The sequence below is a fragment of the Cnephaeus nilssonii genome, assembly GCF_951640355.1.
Source record: "Cnephaeus nilssonii genome assembly, chromosome: 13".
Classification (NCBI taxonomy): domain Eukaryota; kingdom Metazoa; phylum Chordata; class Mammalia; order Chiroptera; family Vespertilionidae; genus Cnephaeus; species Cnephaeus nilssonii.
The window spans coordinates 41,787,648-41,808,529 of record NC_137084.1 but is presented as its reverse complement, the minus strand read 5'-3'; the positions used below and the strand labels follow the sequence as shown (position 1 = coordinate 41,808,529).

Here is a 20,882-nt window from a genome sequence, read left to right as displayed (position 1 = left end):
AGCTGATTTATTCCAGGAATTCAAGGATGTGCTATCAAAAAGTATATTAATATTCTCCATTGCACTAATATTTTATACCATTTAATACTCTTTCATAATAAAAATTAGCAAAATCAATACAGAAAATAACTTCCTTAATTTGGTTAAAAATATCCACTAAAAACAGGTCTGTTAGAAATTTCAGCAAAAGATTTGGCTATATTAGTTCAATACAAATTAATCAATTAAATTATCTATACTTTAGATGTTAGAAGATTTAAGTTTTAAAATAGATTATTTATAATACTGAAAGTTTACTCAGGAACAAAGCTAATAAAAGAGAAGGTTCTTAAGGAGAAAATTTTCAAACATAGTTGGACATTAAAAAATAAGGTGATTTTATATTTAAAAAATGAATTTAATATTGCAAAGATGTCCATTTTTCCCAATTTAATCTGTAGATTCAGTATAATTCCACTCAAAATTTCAATATGACAATTCTAAAATTTATATGGAGGAGCAAAAGACTAAGAAGAATCTAGTAGACTGCTCAAAGGTTGCAGGCCCTAATCTCTGGAACCTGTAAATATCCTACCTAATAAAATGGTAATATGTAAATTACCATCACTCTGCTACGCCCACGATTGGGCCAGCGGGAGGCGCAGGGGCCGGGACTTGGGGTGGCTGGGGTAGCCGATTGGGCCAGCCTCTGCACCATGGCTGTGCTGCGGCACAGAAGGGGCCTCTGGGGCAGCGAGCTCACGTCCCACCGCGGACCATCAAAAGCGGGGGAGCTGGGTGCCTGTCTGCTCCGGCACCAGCCCTTTCGGAAGCCTCCACTGAGCCGGAGGCTTCTGAAAGGCCTGGTGCACCAGCAGACAGGCACCCAGCTCCCCCGCGATCGAAAGCGAAAGCATGTAGGGGACACGTGCATGATTCAATCATGCACTGGGCCTCTAGTTACCTTATAAGGAAAAATGGTATTTGCAGATATAATTAAGAAAGATCTTGACATGGGAAGGTTATTCTAAATTATTCAGGCAGGTCCTAGGTGGTTTGGCCCGGTGGTATTTACTCTGGGGTAGACAAACCACTGGAGCATAACAAAGAGCACAGAAATAGATTCAGGATTATGTAGGAACGTGAATAACTGAGTTGTCTTTGCATTTCATTAGCAAAACAGTGCTAGGGAAATTGGTTATCCTATGGGGGAAAGTATAATTAGAGTTCCCTTTTACATGCTATATACAGAAATAAATTCAAGAAAAACTAATCTAAATGTGAAAGTAAAATCTTTTAGAAGAGCATATAGAGAAAATAGATATCTATTTTCCTCTTCAACTTTTTACTATGAATTTCAAACATTCAGGTAAGTTTAAAGAAACGGACAATGAATATCATCCATACATCTACCTCTGCTTAGATCTAAAGATTACTGATATTTTTTCATATATATATATGTATTTTTTCTTTTAATCTTAAAATGTTTTTTGGCTGAGTCATTTGAAAGTGAATTGTAGACATCATGACTCTTAATGCTTCAACCTATATTTTGTTAGGAGAATATATATGACCTCACAGTAATGAAGGATTTCTTAAAATATAATAAGCAAAACAACATAAAGGAAAATTGACTACATTAAAATTAAAACTTCTGTGACCCCAAAACAGTGAAAAAACAAGTTTCAGACTGTTTGCAATGTATATTAACTATCAAAGGATTATAAGAAAAAGAGAACCAGATAGAAACATGGGCAAAGGATGTAAAAAATAATTCATAGAAGAAACTTGATTGGCCAATAAACATGTGAAATGATAAATATTGCTAATTAGAAAAATGAAAGTTAATATAATGAGGTATATCATACCCATCAGCTTGATAAAAATGCAAAGGCTGATAATGGCAAGTGTTGGTAAGATTGTAGAACACAGGGAACTCATTCATATGTTGGTAAATAGAAAATACTTACTCACTTTGGAGAATCTTATTTTTTATTGATTTCAGCTAGGAAGGGAAAGAGAGAGAAACATCAGTGATGAGAGAGAATCATTGATTGACTGCTTCCTACACACCTCCCACTGGGGATCGAGCCCGCAACCCAGGCATTTGCCCTTGACTGAAATCAAACCCAGGACCCTTCAGTCCACAGGCTGACGCTCTACCTACTAAGCCAAAACAGCTTGGGCTCTAATACAATATTGCGATAAAAGCAACTTGCAAAGGATAAATAGCATCCACAAATTTTAAAAATGTAGAACATATGTAAATGCTAAAAGGTCAAAATGCACAAGAAGGTATCCTAATATATAAAGAGCCAGGTGCCGTCACAACCAAAACAGTTGACCGCTCACCATAAAGTGCATGGAGCACCTCTCTGGGTTCCACCTCCCCTCCTCGCGGCCCCCAAGCCGCTCGCCATGAGGGGGCGGTGGAGGCGGGCAGAACTGTTAAGCGGTGGCAGCAGCGGCCTGCTTCATGGGGCAGCGCAGCGGTGACCTCAGCGGAGCAGTCACCAGGCGGCAGTGAGTTTCGCAGAGCAGTCGCGTGGTGGGGGGAGTTTCGAGGGGTGATGGGATCCTTATGGCGGGGCAGGTGAGTTTCGCAGAGCGTCCAGTGGCAAGCTTCGCGGGGCAGCAGCAAGCTTCGAGGAGCAGTCAAGGGCGGGGGGAGCCTCATGGAGCAGTTGCAGGGCAGGTGGAATTTCGCAAAGAATTCGCAGGGCGGAGGCAGTTTCACGGAGTAGTCAAGGGGCAGGAGGATCCTCGCAGAGCAGTGGTGGGGCCAGGGGAGCCTCACAGAGGAGTCACGGGGCGGGGGGAGTTTCACAGAGCAGTTGAGGAGCCACAAGCATCGTGGAGTGCCCCAGGGCAGGGAGCTTCACCCTCGCAGGGTGACGGAGGCCAGGCTAGGCCTAGGGACCCTAACCGTGCACGATTTCATGCACACTGGGCCTCTAGTGGGATTATAATTAGACTTTATAATTAATTGGTGGTAATAAGTAATTAATTAGGTGGTAATAAGTACAAAGTATATTATTCTCTACCTGAATGTCTAAATATTCAATAGAAGAAGTCAGTGGATAGAATACATTTGATTGGTTGAATATTCAACGTAGTGAAAAGATCGTTGGTAGAGTATGGCTTCTGAGGTAGGGAATAGGTTGAAGATTGAAAGCACAGGTAGAGAGGTTGTCTTAAAAAAGTAAGGGAGCTGAATTTTGGTGACATATCACAGAATTGGTTGACCATTGCATAGATGTTTCTTTTTTTCATAAATGTTTAATTTTTCTTGGCTTAGTATAGGTTGAAAAGACTGTTATGAATGTTTAGGATTTGCATGAGAAAATGTGATAATGGTACATTTGCAATCTGGTGAATATGTAAACTAATATTTTATTTTTATTTATTTGTTTTTTTATACAACAATGGAGATTTATTGAAGAACAAGTACAGACTCCCGTGTGGGGAAGGGGCAAGAGTCCCTAAGTTAATATTTTAGACTTATCTCTAAGACTTCCTTCTAGGCTTAGCATCTAGGGTTGGCAGCAAGGTGATTTTAAAACAATATGATATGTTGATATTTTTTACTATGTCATAGCTAGTAACAGTATATATTTTTTCTTCTAAAAACACAGCAATTTTATAAACTTCAAATCTTTTATTTGCCTAACTTATTGTCTTTGGATTGTATAGTTATTTCTGTGACTGCTTTGCTTCATTTCCTTGATAAGTTGTGACTTCTTTCCCCCATAGCTGTTTCCTTCTGAGTATGAAAGATGATAGTATTGAAGGCATTTATGACACACTAAAGCAGTGTGCCTTGATTTCCAAGTCTGCTGGGGGAATTGGTGTTGCTGTGAGTTGTATTCGAGCTACTGGCAGCTACATTGCTGGGGTAAGCTTCTGTTGTATGATTAAAAATGTGTAGACTAGAGGAATTCAAGTCCATAAGCAACCAAGCTTATGGTTGAGAGGGCATATACTGGACCTTGGGAAACCTAAGTCTGTTAGTTACTGGCTGGTTATGTGACCTGGAGGGAGTCATTTCACTGCTTGTGACTTCATTTTCATCTGTCTTATTAAAGATTTAGATTAAATGATCACTAGGATCCTTTTTATCTCAGATTTTGATTTATTTTATATTTTAGAATTCTGGTTTATCTATATACTAGAGGCCCGGTGCACGAAATTCATGCACAGAGGGGTCCCCTCAGTCCAGCATGCACCCTCTCCAATTGGGACCTCTCGGCCTGGTCTCCCCTTACTGCGCTCCCCTGCTGGCCTGGTTGCCCCCAACTGCCCCCCTCTGCTAGCCTGGTCGCCCCTACTGCCCCCGTGCCGGCCTGGTCGCCCCCAACTGCCTCCCCCACCCCCTGTCGATCTGGTCACCCTCAACTGTCCCCCCTGTTGGCATGGTTGCCCCATGCAGCCTGCTGTTAAATTGTTTGGTCGTCCCTCACTAACCTCCCTTCCAGCCTTGTCGCCCCACACAGCCTGCTGTTCGGTCATCTGTCTGGTTGTTTTGGTCATAACGGTCCCTGGATTTTTATATATCTTTTAGAGACTCAGTGCACAAATTCATGCACAGGAGGGGTGGTCCCCTCAGCCCAGACTGTACCCTCTCCAATCCGGGACCCCTCAGGGAATGTCCGACTGCCAGTTTAAGGCCTGATCCCGGGGGTTGTCCGTCCAATTGTTTCAGTCATGACAGCCCCTTTTTATATATCAGGAGAGTAATAAAAGTGTAATATGCTAATTAGACCGGACAGCCGAACAGCAGAACAACTGTCCGGACGAAGCCATGAAGCCAGGGCTGCAAGGGCCAAACCCCTTGCACAAATTTAATGCATCGGGCCTCTAGTTAGGGTATAATAGCCTAAACAACTGTTATGACCAAATGACCAGAACGGTGGTCAACCAGTCGCTATGACACACACTGACCATCAGGGGACAGATGCTCAATGCAGGAGTTGCCTCCTGGTGGTCAGTGTGCTCTCACAGCCAACCTCCCACAGGGGTCCCCCTGATGCCCGGCCAGCCAACCTCCCGTGGTCCCTCCCCCCAACCAGCCAGCCACCCAATAGGCCTCGATTGCTGGCCAGGCTGAGGGACCCCACCCGTGCACAAATTCATGCACCGGGCCTCTAGTTTGATAATAATAGCAGCTTTCATTTATTGCTTGCTTACTGTGTACTAAATCTGTTATAAAAGTTTTACATGAACTACTCATTTAATTCTTACTACAGCTACAACCTATGACATAGATAACATTGCAGACACATGGTAGGAACTTGATGCCTTACACTAACTTTGTGAGTGTAGGCCCTACAGTCACTATTCACTTTACAAGTGAAGAAGCTGAGGCTTAGAAAGTTAAATTACTTCAAGAGATTAGTCACTTAATATGTGATAGAGCCAGGATTAAGTTTTAAACATTGACATTCTGTGATGTAAATTCAAGCACTGCTACTTTACTTTTTATTGGGAATCAAGATAATGATTTTAAGTAAGACTCGGATTTAAATCCTATTTCCACTACTTACTAGTAGTGCCTAACGCAAGTTTATTTTACATCTTTGTGTTTGTTTCTTCATTTGTAATGTGAAAAAATATCTATCTAATTCTATAGAATAAAGGTACAGAGTCCAGAAGGAAACCACTCCATTATGTGGTGTTTTGGAGGTGCTGTGATACATACAGTACTTTTACCTAATAGTAGGGTGAGCCATTGCTCGTTTATCTTTCTAGACTGTTCAAAGGCTTGCCATGGGTTAGAAGGATTATTTTTGAAATTTGATGAGGTTTATTCTAGTCTTAGGAGTTTATATTTTCTTATCTTCATTCCAGAATCTACTTACTGCTGAGAATCTCTATTTACCTGTTTATTGTCTTGATTTGCCATTGCATATACTTCTTATTTTAAGTTGCCTTGAATTCTTTTGGGAATAAATCTTTAGAAGGTGTGGAATTTATCCTGATATTGGATTCTTTTGACTTGTATTTATTATGTCTCATTGTAAATTAGAGATGCTATGAAATAACTTTGTATATAATTATAATTTATTCAACAACAATTTGTTGATTTTATTGGACATTGTATTTTCAAAGCAGAGGTAAAATCTCAGAGAGCAGGTAAAACTTTATAGACGGGAAAGAGTATTTTGTTCATTCTTTAGCCATTTTGTTATTTTTCTTGCTGAGCCCCCCTTCCTCCTCCAGATGCCTTTATTCTCAGTCTCTCTTTCAGACTAACGGTAATTCCAATGGCCTTGTACCAATGCTGAGAGTATATAACAATACAGCTCGATATGTGGATCAAGGTGGGAACAAGGTATGCTCTGTTACTTGAAAGTACTGGAAATCAGAACTAAAAACTATTAGCTATGTATGCTTATAAGATGATTCATTGTGTGTTTCTAACAACTGCCTTTTTTTTAAGTTTTAATATCAGTTTAATGAGTATGATTTACTTTAAAGTGCACACACTTGAAATCTACATTTTGGTAAAATCTACATTTTGGTGCCTACATATAGGCATTACCCCCAAATTTTTCCTCCTGCGCCTTTATATTAATCACCCCCATCCTTCCTGCCCATACTTACTGGCTGCAGATAGCCAATGATCTAGTCAGCAGCTTTTTTACATGACTGTTTATTTGCAGACAGTTGCTAAAGTTGTGACTTATATTAATACTTAATCTTGAAAAGGGGTTGTCATAAGTCTTCTAAGTTTGTCTTTAAAGAAATAAAACTCTGGCCCAGCTGGCATGGCTCAGTGGTTAGGTGTGTTGACCTATGAACCATGAGGTCACCATTCAATTTCTGATCAGGGCACACGCCCTGGTTATGGGCTCCATCCCCAATGTGGGACATGCAGGAGGCAGCCAATCAATGATTCTTTCTCATCATGGATGTTTCTTATCTCTCTCCTTTCATCTCTGAAATCAATGAAAATACCTTTAAAAAATAAACAAAATTCTGCCTATTTTATAGAGGGAAAAGTAAAGTTGAGAAGATTGGGTTGTTTATTTAATATTATCAGCAGTATAGTTTGCAACTTGAGCCTGCATCTCATGGATACATAGGCATACTAATCATCTCTTAGCTTATGAACTTGTCTCTAGTGTACTTAAAAAAAAAAAAATCTAGACTGGCCTGTATAGCTCAGCGCTTGAACATTGACCCAGGAACCAAGAGGCTGCCAGTTGGATTTCTGGTCAGGGCACATGCCCAGGTTGCGGGCTCGATCCACTGTGGGGTGCATGCAGGAGGCAGCCCATCAATGATGTTTCTTCTCATCGATGTTTCTCTCTATCCCTCTCCGTTCCTCTCTCTCTAAAAAAAAAAATCAATAAAAACATTTTTAAAAATTAAAAATTAAATCTATAGGGAGCTTGATAAGACAGCACCTTTTCGACTTTTAGTAAGAGCACAACCTATTTTTGTCAAAGTTAAAGTGATTTTCTTTGGGCTTTATACATGTTATGTAGTGTAAAGTGAGCTGGAGGACAACTGAAGAGGAAGCTCAATCTCTAGTTCACTGTATCACTTTGGACAAGTTAATTAATCTTTCTTTTCCACATTTTCTTTATGTCAAATGCTTTTTTTTACTCCTGGTATTGTAAGAAAAATGTTAGTAATTTATATTCTTATAAGACTTTTATTTGTATTATCTCATTTAATTCATTAATTGTAGTGAAGATCCAAGGAGATATAAAAGTGCTTTGGAAAATATGAAGTTTCTTTGTTTCATTCTGATTCTGAAAAGATTGATGATTATTTACCTTAGCGACCTGGAGCATTTGCTATTTACCTGGAGCCTTGGCATTTAGACATCTTTGAGTTTCTTGATTTAAAGAAGAACACAGGAAAGGAAGAACAGCGTGCCAGGGACCTTTTCTTTGCCCTTTGGATTCCGGATCTCTTCATGAAACGAGTGGAGACTAATCAGGTGAGAGATAGATACCTTTAATAATAATTACTTGATTCATGTAAGCTTTTTCTTCAATCATCTTAAATCATACTTAGGAATACTCTACCTATGAGTTTTGCTACAGAAGGTATTTTGAACAAGTTAAAAGGTGCCATTCCTGCTTTCCTGGGTTTTTGTTTTCCAAAGTAGATGCTGTCTGTCGTATATGCTTAAAATTGTATACAAACAGGCAGAACTAGATATTTGGACCTGAGCCCAAAGTGATTATTTCTATAGCCGATTTCCAAGACAGTCTATGGAAGACACCCTATGCATTATAGTGTTCCTAATGGATTATGTATGGTTGCTTATTTGAAGTTTCTCATGTGTGATACTGTTCTTCCCTTTGTAGGACTGGTCTTTAATGTGTCCAAATGAGTGTCCTGGTCTGGATGAGGTTTGGGGAGAGGAATTTGAGAAGCTATATGAAAGGTATGGGGAAAATATGAAAGTAACAATGTTTTACATGTTTTTCTCTTATTTGGGGATCCATATTTCAAAACAATATCTTTCATTAGCCAGTTTCTAGGAATATTTGGAAGCATCTAGGAGAGAATATGACTAGTAATTTTATTTTGGTCAGCTTTACTTCCTGAATCTTTATCAAAATTTTGGTTTCTGTTTTCTTTTTTTAAAACTTTGGGACATTTAATATTTGCTTCAGTTTTTTAATTGATGCTTTTAAAAATGAAGGCAATGAATTAGCAGGGTTATTATTTTGCTTTGTCATATAGTACATTTGATAAGTTTATATTGCATATAGGAATCAAAATCAACCAGGACAGTACATGTCATTAACTAATAGCACAAGGGTACTACTTTAGCACAATAGCACAATTTGACTATTTTAGGTTTTGTTCCTTTTATTCTGGAAGGTGGTGTTGATTTAGTGGGTTTGCATTGTCTTTGAAGAGATTTAAAACTGCCTGGTTTTCTTCACTGGCTTTAGTGAGAGTAAAATAAATGTTATATTCCTTATTTTTTTTCCTTAGCTAAGTTTAGTAGAAAATTTGAGTTTTTACAATATTATATTTCAGTGTCTTTGCATTATCTGTAATAAAGGTTTTCTTAGGGAATATTAAAATAATACTAGATTTGTCTTTCAGTTATGAGAAACAGGGTCGTGTTCGCAAAGTTGTAAAAGCTCAACAGCTTTGGTATGCGATTATTGAGTCTCAGACAGAGACAGGTACCCCATACATGCTCTACAAAGATTCCTGTAATCGGAAGAGCAATCAACAGAACCTGGGAACAATCAAATGCAGCAACCTGTGCACAGAAATAGTAGAATATACCAGCAAAGATGAGGTAGGTAGAAAAAATTCTGCCTAAATCTACGACTGAGAGATGAATCTTAGGAAGTGAAGTTAATTATTTGTGAATCCCTCACTTGATTTCACTTGAGATGGGTAAAGGGAAATTTTGTAGCTTATTGGTAAGCAAAGGGGCACTAAAATAGACAGCAATTATACAGGAAAGAAGAGGTGTGATCTGTGCCCTTGAATATCTTTTAGCCTAAGCCATGTGGAAGTCAGTCAACTGTTTCTTACATATTGTTGTAATAATCTTTACTTGATGGAAATAGTAATGTACAATCATGGTAGCTTAGGACAAACACAAAAATGTGTTAGGATGCTCTTTCATTTTAAAGTATGTAAACTTGTAGAGAATCCTTTCAGTGATGGTGAGACAAAATTCTAATCTCAAATCTTTAAGGTGATTCACTGAAGAGACACGGCTAGAAAGGGAATATAGATTTAGTTTAAAAAAAAAAAGTTTATGGTAAAGCTTCCATTTGGGAAGAACGGTCTGTATGACAGATCAGAGCTGTGGTTTGGTTTTATGCAATGAGTGTCCAATTTGTTTTGATGTAGCAAATACAATAAAGTTTGATATCGGTAGAGATGGTTTTGGCCAGGGGAAAGGAGTTAGTAGGTGAAAGCTGGAATGTATCATAGGCTTGTGTAGGTTTCTGAAAGGAAAATAGCATTAAAATGGTAGGATGAGAAGGATAGATTTTGTTTCTGTTATAGAAAAGAGGTTTGTGGTTAGGTTAAAGACATTGTTGTAGTAGCTGAATGACAGCTTGGATATTGGATATAAACTATGAAAATGAAGAGGAAGGAGCAGATCACAAATTGTAGGATCTAAAAAAAAATACATGACAAAAGAAAAATCAGGGAGAAAATGGTGAGTTAAACATACTGATATGGTTGCAGTTTAATTCAAAATTTATTGAGCACCCAGCTATGTGAAAGCACTCTATTAAGTGTGTTGGGAATATAAATGAATATGGCTCAGCCTCTGCCCCCTGGAAACTTATAATTTAGTTGGAGGAAATTGACATATACTAAAATAATTACACAAGATAGATTATATTATAGACTAGCAAGGTCTCCCCTTTTTTTTTAATCCTCACCCAGGGATATTTTTTCCATTGATTTTCAGACAATGGAAGGAAAGGAGGAGGGGTGAGACAGAGGGAGAGGGAGAGAGAGGCAGACATTGATGTGAGAGAGACACATCGATTGGTTGCCTCCTTCACGTGCCCCAACCAGGGCCAGGGATCAAACCTGCAACCGAGATATGTGCCCTTGACTGGGAATCGAACCCACAGCCCTTCAGTCGGCAGGCTGACATTCACCACTGAGCCAAACCAGCCAGGGATACCTCAGGATTTTTGCTGTTAATACTCTTTCTCCCCACATAGGCACATGGCTTGCTTTCTAACTTCTTCCATATGTCATGTTCTCAGTGAGTTCTTTCTGGACAACTCTATTTTAAAATAGCATTCCTTCCATTCTTACCCCTGGACTCTTATCTTATTTTCTTTCTCTAGCATTTAATAGACTTCGAGCTATGTTTTAAAAATGGATGCTTTGGCAACAAATATAGAATTGAGTAGGTATGAAGGGCATGAGGGAGTCTAGGTGAGAGGCATTGAGGGTTTGGATTAGGATAGTCATAATAAAAATGGAAAAGAAAGTATATTCATTCAACATTATTAAGCTTAATGTATGCCTCATGTGTTGCCAATACTAAAAATATAGGAATAAGATATGATCCCTACCTATAAAATGTCATTACCTAGTATAGTGAGTGTAGAGGGAGAATCACCTGAAGAGCTTTTTCAAAATTCATCAACTTGGATCCTCTGTTGTTAAGGATTTGTCAGAATCTCAGTGAGGGTGAGGTGGGCATGTGTAATTTAGAAGAGTTTTCTTGCAGTGATGGAAATGTTCTGTATCTGGTGGCTTTGGGACATTTAAAATGTTACTAGTGCAGCTGAGAAACTGAATTTTAAATTTCATTTACTTTTGATTACATAGCAACATGTGGTTAGTGACTGTTGTATTGGACAGGGCACATCTACTCAGATACACATAAAAAATTATAACACAATGTGATATAAGTGGTAATAGAGCAATGTACTAAGGAACACAGGATTTTCTCTTCATTTTACCTATTCACTGGTGCATGTTATAACTCATATGTGAATAAGTACTGGGATTTAGAAATGAACTGATGAATGATGAAGAGGGAGAAGTCAAAGATAAAAATGAAAAATTTTAATGGTAAAGTGTTAGAGGCTTATATGGTAGTGTTATCACCACAGAGAGGAAATAAAAATTTTGTGATTCTTGACTCTTTTTCTTTGCATTCCAGGTTGCAGTTTGTAACTTGGCTTCCCTGGCCCTGAATATGTATGTCACATCAGAACACACATACGACTTTAAGAAGCTGGCTGAAGTCACCAAAGTCATTGTCCGAAATTTGAATAAAATTATTGATATTAACTTCTACCCTGTCCCAGAGGTATGAATAGATATCTCTGCTTATATTGGTAATTATTGAAATTCAAAGTGAAGGGAATTTATCACAGTCTGCTTGCCAGGTATCATTTAAATAGTTATTATTGGAATGGTGTGAAAAAACATAAAAAGAGAGTGTATGTCATTTGGTACAGAATGTTGCTTTTTTCTGTTCAGTAATGTCTCTTTCTTCTCTAAACCTATTGGCACAAAGGCATACTTATCAAATAAACGTCATCGCCCTATTGGAATCGGGGTACAAGGTCTGGCAGATGCTTTTATTCTGATGAGGTATCCTTTTGAGAGTCCAGAGGCCCAGTTATTGAATAAGCAAATCTTTGAAACCATTTATTATGGAGCCTTGGAAGCCAGCTGTGATCTGGCCAAGGAGCATGGCCCATATGAAACCTACGAGGGCTCTCCAGTCAGCAAAGGAGTAAGTATATGGATAAAATTTTCTTCTTTTTTTTTCATTCGGCAGGCCACCCTCCCTGTGCACTGCTGGCCACGGTCTGTGTGTTTGCCCCACCCTCTATCAGGTGTCCCCTCCATCTGCTATACTCTGCACCCACAGTCCCGTCTGCGTGAGTCTTACCCTCTGAGGTATCTCTGACCATGAGGAAGCAGGCCAGCAAATTGCGAGCCTCTGGAACATCATGGGTGCTACTGTAGCCCACATGGCTTGCAAGTGTGGTGCATGTGTGCATGGCCAGAAAATGCCCGTCAGGTTGGGTAAAATTTTTGCCTCTAGTTCCTATAGTAGGCTAAATGGTAGCCCTCAAAAAGATAAGCTTATAGCATAAGTAGAGGCCCGGTGCACAAAATTTGTGCATGGGTAGGGTCCCTAGGCCTGGCTGGGGATCAGAGCTGCTTGGGGCCTTCTGGCTGCTGGCTGGGGCCTTCCTTCCCTGGCTGCCAGGTAGGGCCTTCGTTCTGCGCTGCCCCCTGGTGGTCAGCACACGTCATAGTGAGCGATCAAACTCCCGGTCTTCCCGTCGAACTTTGCATATTAGCCTTTTATATATATAGATTCCTAGAACATGTGAATGTTCTGTTATTTAGTTTAAAGGGGTCTTGGCAGATATAATTAAGGATTTTGAAATGAGATTATCCTGGATTTTCCAGATAGGCCCTAAGTCCACTGACAGTTGTCTTTATAAGAGACACAGAGAAGAAGAGGAGGCAATATGACCATGGATGCAGAAATTGGTGTGATGCAGTCACAACCCAGGAATGCTGATAGTCACTAGAAACTGGCAAAGGCAAAGAACAAAAATCTCTAGAGCCTCTGGAAGGAGCTCAGTCCTCCCAAAAACCCATGTTGATTTGGGTTTCTGGCCTCCAGAACTATGAGAAAATAAATATTTCTCATTTTATGCCACCAAATTGTGGTAATTTATAAAACCAGTCATCAGTATGGTACTTTTGTCCTTTGGAGTAAAACAGATATTCTGTTTTAGAACTAGTCATTGCTTAAATGACTTAAGAAGAATGCTATCTATATTCATTTTCTAATGCTAACCTTATTGAATTAAAACAATATACATTTAAGATGTGCCCAGATCAAAATGACAGAGTATGTAAGCTCTGTGCTCACCTCCTGCCATGATCACACCAAAATTACAACAACCGTCACTGAGAAAACCCAAAGACTAGCTGAACAGAATTCCTATAGCTAAGGATATAAAGAAGACATGTCGAGACTGATGGGATGGGCTTAGATGTGGACCAGGCAGGTCTTACAACCATCAGCATGCCTTGTAGCTTTTGCTAAACGGCCCTAGCTCAGCACAAGTGACATCCAGTCTCAACTTCCATTGTCACTTCTGTCAGGTGCTACATAGTGGCAGCCAGTTGTGGCCTGTAACATAACTTCAACTAATTGGTCACAAGCCCAGCGCAATTGACAGATGGCCTCAGTTCACATTGTACCCACCAAAGGGTTCCAAGAATGACACAAGTAGCGTTCAGTATCGGTTTGCAGTGTAGCCTCTTCCAAGTGCCTCCTAACCCAGTGAAAGCGACAACCAATTGCAGATCACTTGCAGCTTTTACCAAGAGGTCCCAAGCCCGGCAAAAACTGATCTTGGCCTGCACCAGAGCCCCTCCCAAGAGGCTCCAGGACTAACAAACATGATGGCTGACTTCAGACCACACTAGAGCACCACCCAACCAGCTCCACAAATGAGACACCCAAAGGACAGATTCAGCTGGCACCAGAGACCTGCTAAAGCAGCTTCTACTCTGTGGAGTCAGCCCCAAACAACAGCTTGTCTACTGTAGTCCCAGCCAGCCCTCATAGCCAGTTAGCATGAGGATCAGCCCCACCCACTGACATGCCAACCGCAGTTGAAGCTCAACTATAAGAGGAGGCCACACATGACACCTGGCTCAGGTGACCAGGAAGACTGTATCACTGGGCTCCACAGAACACTTTCAATACCAGGAGACATAGCAGCTCTACCTAATACATAGAAACGAAGGGAGTCAGCCAAAATGATACAAGGACCATGCTCCAAAGTATGGGACAAAACTCCAAAAAAAAAAAGAACTAAAAAAGGAAACAAGGAATCTACCAGATACAGAGTTTAAAACACTAGTTATAAGGGTGCCCAATGAACTTAAGGAAGAATAGATGAACTCAGTGAAAAGAAAATAAAAAGAACCAGTCAGAAATGAAAAATGCAATGGTTGAAATGATGAATTTATTAAAGGGAATCAGATTATATGAAACATGATTGAATCATCAGTCTGGAAGGCTAGGTAGTGGGAAAAAATCCAAACAGAACAGCAAAAAAAAAATAATTTAAAAATAAGGACAATTTAAGGTACCTCTGGGAGAACATCAAATGTTCCGAGATTCATATCATAGGGGTACCAGGAGAAGAGAGAATAAAGGAATTGGAAACCTATTTGAAGAAATAATGACTGAAAACTTCCCTAACCTAAGGAAAGAAATAGACACAAGTCCAGAAAGCTCAGAGAGTCCCAAAGAAGATGAAACCAGAGATCCACACCAAGGCACAGCATAATTAAAATGGCAAAGGTTAAATACAAAGAAAGAATCTTAAAAGTGATGAGAGAGCCCTAGCCGGCTTGGCTTAGTGGATAGAGCGTCGGCCTGCAGACTCAGGGGTCCCAGGTTCGATTCCGGCCAATGGCACATGCCTGGGTTGCGGGCTCAATCCCCAGTGGGGGTCGTGCAGGAGGCAGCCGATCAATGATTCTCTCTCATCATTGATGTTTCTATCTCTCTCTCCTTCTCCCTTCTTCTCTGAAATCAATAAAGAAATATATTAAAAAAAAAAAGTGATAAGAAAAGCAGTTAGTTGCCTACAAGGGAGCTCCCATAAGACTGTCAGTTGATTTCTCAACAGAAACATTGCAAGCCAGAGGAAATATTCAAAGTGATGAAGAGCAAGGACCTATAACCAAGATTACCCAGCAAAGCTATCGTTTAGAATTAAAGAAAAGATAAACTGTTTCCTAAGCAAGAAAAAGCTAAAGAAGCTCATCACTACCAAATTAGAATTACAAGGAATGCTGAAGGGTCTGCTTTAAGAAAAAACAAAAACAGTAGTACACAGGTTCCTCAAAATAAAAACAGAACTATCATATGACCCAGTAATTCCACTTCTAGATATTTACCTGAAGAAATCCAAAACACTAATTCAAAGAGGTATGTGTACCCCTATATTCATTGCAGTATTATTTACAATAGTCAAAATATGGAAACAATCTCAATGCCCACCTATAGATGAGTGGATAAAGAAGATGTGGCATATATACAATGGAATATTACTCAGCCATGAATAAGAATAAAATCTTATATTTGTGACAACATGGATGGACCTAGAGGATATTATGCTAAGTCAAAAAAGTGAGAAAGATACATATAATTTTGCTTATATGTAGAATCCAAAAAACAAAATAAATGAACAAATGAAACACAAGCAAACATATGCAAAGACCATATTAATGGTTGCCAGAAGGGAGGGGAGTTGGAATGGTTGAAAAAGGTATCAAGAAATACAAATTGCCAGTAATAAAAATAATCATGAGTATGTAAAATACAGCTCAGGGAATATAGTCAATAATATGTAATAACTATGTATGATGTCTGAAGGGTACTAGACTTACTCGGGTGATCACTTTATAAGGTATATAAATATCTAAACACTTTTTGTACATCTGGAACTAATGTAATATTGTATGTTAACTATAATTGAAAAGTAAATTTTTTTTAAAAAGAGGGGATTTTTCTGGCCCATGCCACAATATGGGTGAACCTTGAAGACATTATGCGCAGGGAAAGAAGCCAAATAGTATATAATTTCACTTGCATGAGGTACCTAACATAGTCAAATTTGTGAAAAACAGTAAGTAAAATGGTGGTTCCCAGGAGCTGGTGGGTGGGAATGGGAGTTATTTAATGGATATAGAATTTCTGTTTTGTAGGATGAAAAGATTTCTGGAGATGGGTGGTGGTGATAGTGCACAACAATGTGTATGTATTTAATACTGCTGAACTGTGTGCTAAAAAAATGGTTAAGATGTTAAATTTTATGTTATGTGTATTGTACAACAATAAAATTTTTGTTGTTGGTTTGGTTGTTAATCCTCACCCGAGGACATTTATCCATTGATTTTTAGAGAGAGTAGAAGGGAGGGAGGGAAAAAGACACATTGATAGGAGAGAGATACATCGATTAGTTGCTTCTCACACACAGTGCCCTGACTAGGGATCGAACCTGCAGCCCTTTGGTGCATGGGCTGATGCTCTAACCACTTAGCAACACTGGCCAGGGCAACAATAAAAAATTTTTTATGGAGTTAATTTTTAAAAACTGTTCCAAAAAATTAAAGAAGAAGGGAGCCTCCCAAGTTGATTCCTTGAGGGCAGCGTTACCCTAAAACCCAAACTAGATAAAGACACTACAAAAAAAGATAATTATAGGCAAATATTCTTGATGAACATTGACACAAAATATCTTCAACAAAATATTAGCAAACTCTAGCAAACTGTATTCAGCAATACATTTTAAAAGTCATATACCATGATCAAGTGGGTTTTATTCCCAGGATGCAGGGTTGGTTCAATATCTGTAAATCAATTTATGTGATTTCCTACATAAACAAAATGAAGGATAAAAATCATGATTATATCACTATATGCAAAAAAGCATTTGGATGCAGCATCCATTTATGACAGAAAAAACTCAACAAAGTGAGGATAATGGGGACATACCTCAAATTAATAAAGGGCATTTATGACAAATCCTTAAGTAATATACTTAACTCTAGAAAGCTGGAAGCTTTTTGCTTAAGATCAGGAACAAAACAAGAATGTATACTTTCACCACTTTTATTTAACATAGTATTGAAAGTCTTAACTACAATAATGAGACAAGAAAAAGAAATATAAGGGCCCTGATTGGTGTGGCTCAGTTGGTTAACCCTCACCCGAGGACATTTTTTCCATCGTCCCATGCACCAAAAGGTCTTGGGTTTGATTCCTGATCAGGGCACATGCCTGGGTTGTAGGCTTAATCCCCAGTATGGGTTAGGCAGGGAGCAGCCGATCGATGTTTTTCTCCCTCTCCCTTTCTCTAAAATCCATAGAAACTTTTTCTTTTTTTAAGAAAAAGAACTAAAAGGCATACAAATTGAAGTAAAACTTGTTTGCAGATGACATACTACCTACAGAAAACCCTAAGGATTCCACCACAAATCTCCAGGATAAACAGACTGTGACAAGGGCTGTGAAGAGATGACACTGGGCGGTGGATTGCAGCGGCCTGGGTCTGTGCCAAGGCCTCGCTGATCAGCAGAAGCCCGTCGTTCAGTCCCAGGTGGTGGGGATGGAGGGACAGAGCACTTGAGGTGCCTGAGACGATTGTCCAGTGGTGCTGATGGACCTGCTACTGAGTGAGGCCAGAAGGACGTGGATGGCATTTAGGAAGAGGGCACAGGTCCACGGCATGTGACAGGAGGCGGAGGAGCAGCTGGAAAGCATTTCCACCAGGGACGCTCAGGTGCTGTAATGGAAATCAGAGGTTTATGTTCTCATTAAACTCAAGCAACCAGATCATATCTGCATCCAACTTCGTGTCAGCCAGCAATCAAGCTCTAGGCCTGAATGAAACCAAACAATAAAAAGTGCATTTTTTAAAAAGTCCTTTTATTGTTTGTTTTCCCTACAGCAACTTTCCTCTGATTTAAAATCATGTGATTTCAGTGAAATATGATCCTTACGTTTCTGATTCATTTACTGATCAATGAATGATTGTAAAAATTGCTTTGAAATGACATTTACCACAATGTTAAAAAAAAATGATTCCACCAAAATACCATGAGAACTAATAAATTTATAAAGTAGCAGGATATGCAATTAATAATCAGTGATCAGTAGCATTTTTATATACCACTTATGAAATACCAGAAAGAGAAATTGAGAAAACAATCCCATTTACAGTTGCATCAAAAAGAATCAAATGCCTAGAATTAAATTTTACCAAGGAGGTAAAAGACCTGTATTTGGAAAACTAAGGCATTGAAGAAGATTAAAAAAATTTTTTTGGAAGGCTACACTATGCTCACAGATAGGAAGAATAAACACCTTAAAATGTCCATACTATCCAAAGCAATCTACAGATTCAATGCAATCCCTATGAAAATGCCAATGACATTTTTTCATAGAAGTAGAACAAATAATCCCAAAGTTTATGTGGAGCCACAAGATTCTGAATAACCAAAGCCATCTTGAGAAAGAACAAATTTGGAGGTATCATGCTCCTGATAGCAAACTATACTACAAGGCTATCGTAATCAAAACAGCATGGTACTCACAAAAACAGACATAGATCAATGGATCCAAATAGAAAGCCCAGCAATAAACCCATGCCTGTGTGGTCAATGTATCTATGACAAAGGAGGATAGAATATACAAATGTAAAGACAGCCTCTTCAATAAGTGATGTTGGGAAAACTGGAGAGATACATTTAAAAAAGTGCAACTAGACTACCTTTTTTTTTTTACCATATACAAAATGGATTAAATACTTAAATGTAAGACAAACCATAAAACTGGAAGAAAGCAGACAGTAAAGTCTTTGACATCGCTTTTAGCAATATTTTTTTTTGGATATATCTCTCCAGGCAAGAAAAACAAAAAATAAACACATGGGACTACATCAAACTAAAAGATTTTTGCACAACAAAGGAAGCCATCAGTGTAATGAAAAGACAACCTACTGAATGGAAGATATTTGCCAATGATACATCTGATAGGGGGTTAATAACCAAAATACATAGGGGACTCAAAATGTAATACCAAAAAAGCAAACTAACTGAAAAAGGCACAGGACCTGAACAGACATTTCTCCAAGAAGGATATATGAAATACACCTATGAAAAGATGCTCAACATCACCAATCAGGGATATTCAAAATAAAACTTCAGTGAGATTACCTCACACCTGTCAGAGTAGCTATCATCAATGAATCAATAACCAGCAAGTTTGTTGAGAATGTGAAGAAAAGGGAATCCTTGTGCACTATTGCTGAGATTGTAAATTGGTGCAGCCACTGTGGAAAACAGTATGCAGGTTCCTCAAAAAATTAAAAATAGAATTGCCATATGACCCAGTTATTCCACTTAAGGATATTTATATGAAGAACTTGGAAACACTAATTTTGAAGAGATATGCACTCCTATGTTCATTACAGCATTATTTACAACTAGAGGCCTGGTGCATGAAATTCATGCATGGGAGGGGGTCCCCTCAGCCCAGCCTGCACCCTCTCCAATCTGAGACCCCTCGGGGGATGTCCGACTGCCAGTTTAGGCCCAATCCCTGGCAGCCAGACATCCCTCTCACAATCCGGGACCACTGGCCCCTAACTGCTCACCTGCCTGCCAGCCTGATCACCCCTAACCGCCTCTGCCTGCTGGCCTGATCACCCCTAACTGCCCCCCTGCCAACTGGGTCGCCCCCAACTGCCCTCCCCTGCTAACTGGGTCGCTCCCAACTGCCCCCCCCCCCCCCCCCCCCGCCGACCTGGTTGCCCCTACCTGCCTCCACCACAGGCCTGGTCACCCCTTACTGCCCGCCCCACTGGCCTGTCTCCCCCAACTGACCCCCCTGCTGGCCTGGTTGCCCCACACAGCCTGCTGTTCAATCGTTTGGTCGTCCCTCACTAACCCCCCTGCCAGTTTGACTGCCCCACGCAGCCTGCTGTTCAGTCGTTTGGTTGCCCCTCACTAACCCCCATGCTGGCCTGGTCACCCCATGCAGCCTGCTGCTCAGTCATTTGGTCGTCCCTCACTAACCCCCTTGCCGGCCTGGTCACCCCACGCAGCCTGCTCTTCGGTCATCTGTCTGGTTATTTCAGTCATGACGGCCCCTGGCTTTTTATATATTAGGATAGTCAAGATATGGATAGAGGAATGGGTAAAGATGATGTACATATATAAGTGGAATATTACTCAGCTATGAATAAGAATAAAATCTTACCATTTGTGAAACCATGGGATGGACCTAGAGTTATAATCTATATAATAAAAGCTTAAGCGACCGTTGTGGCAGGATGACTAGAACAACCATATTTCAAATTATAGAGTGATTTATCATCAGTCGACTTGTTTATTCCTTAGATCCTTCAGTATGATATGTGGAATGTTACTCCCACAGACCTGTGGGACTGGAAACTTCTCAAGGACAAGATTGCAAAGTAAGTAAAACATGTAAAGTAGCTTTGAAATAAGAGTTCAGGTTTTCATCCTGGCTCTTCAGAAATTAGCTGTTATGTTAACTTCTGAAACTCATTTTTTCTTCTTTATATGGAGCTAAAATGACCCATCTGCAGAACTATCTTTTAAATACTTTATAATATAATACATGTATAGTAACCTGTAGATTGCTTGGCACATGAAAGCATATCAGTACATGGTAGATACTATCAGTAGATCTTGTTTTAGAGGCCTAACTACCTAGATTAGGTTATTCTTTTTCTCATTAAACTTTTGTATTTCTAAGAGTGCTTGCTTTTTAAATATATTTCATTTTTATTTATTGCTTAACTACATTGGGCTCAGAAATGACTTCTGTTGAATTGATT

At 39.4% G+C, this 20,882-nt stretch overlaps 1 protein-coding gene across 2 annotated transcripts in view; it reads left to right on the top strand.

Moving 5' to 3' along the window:
- The window catches only part of RRM1 (ribonucleotide reductase catalytic subunit M1), a 48,022-nt gene that overhangs the window by 20,228 nt on the left and 6,912 nt on the right, over nt 1-20,882 (top strand). For both annotated transcript variants that reach the window (XM_079787244.1, XM_079787243.1), the window contains exons 8-15: nt 3,733-3,874; nt 6,227-6,310; nt 7,769-7,930; nt 8,304-8,383; nt 9,058-9,259; nt 11,618-11,767; nt 11,978-12,199; nt 20,419-20,495. In XM_079787244.1, coding sequence (XP_079643370.1) covers nt 3,733-3,874; nt 6,227-6,310; nt 7,769-7,930; nt 8,304-8,383; nt 9,058-9,259; nt 11,618-11,767; nt 11,978-12,199; nt 20,419-20,495 — 1,119 coding nt within the window. The remainder of the gene's footprint in view (nt 1-3,732; nt 3,875-6,226; nt 6,311-7,768; nt 7,931-8,303; nt 8,384-9,057; nt 9,260-11,617; nt 11,768-11,977; nt 12,200-20,418; nt 20,496-20,882) is intronic.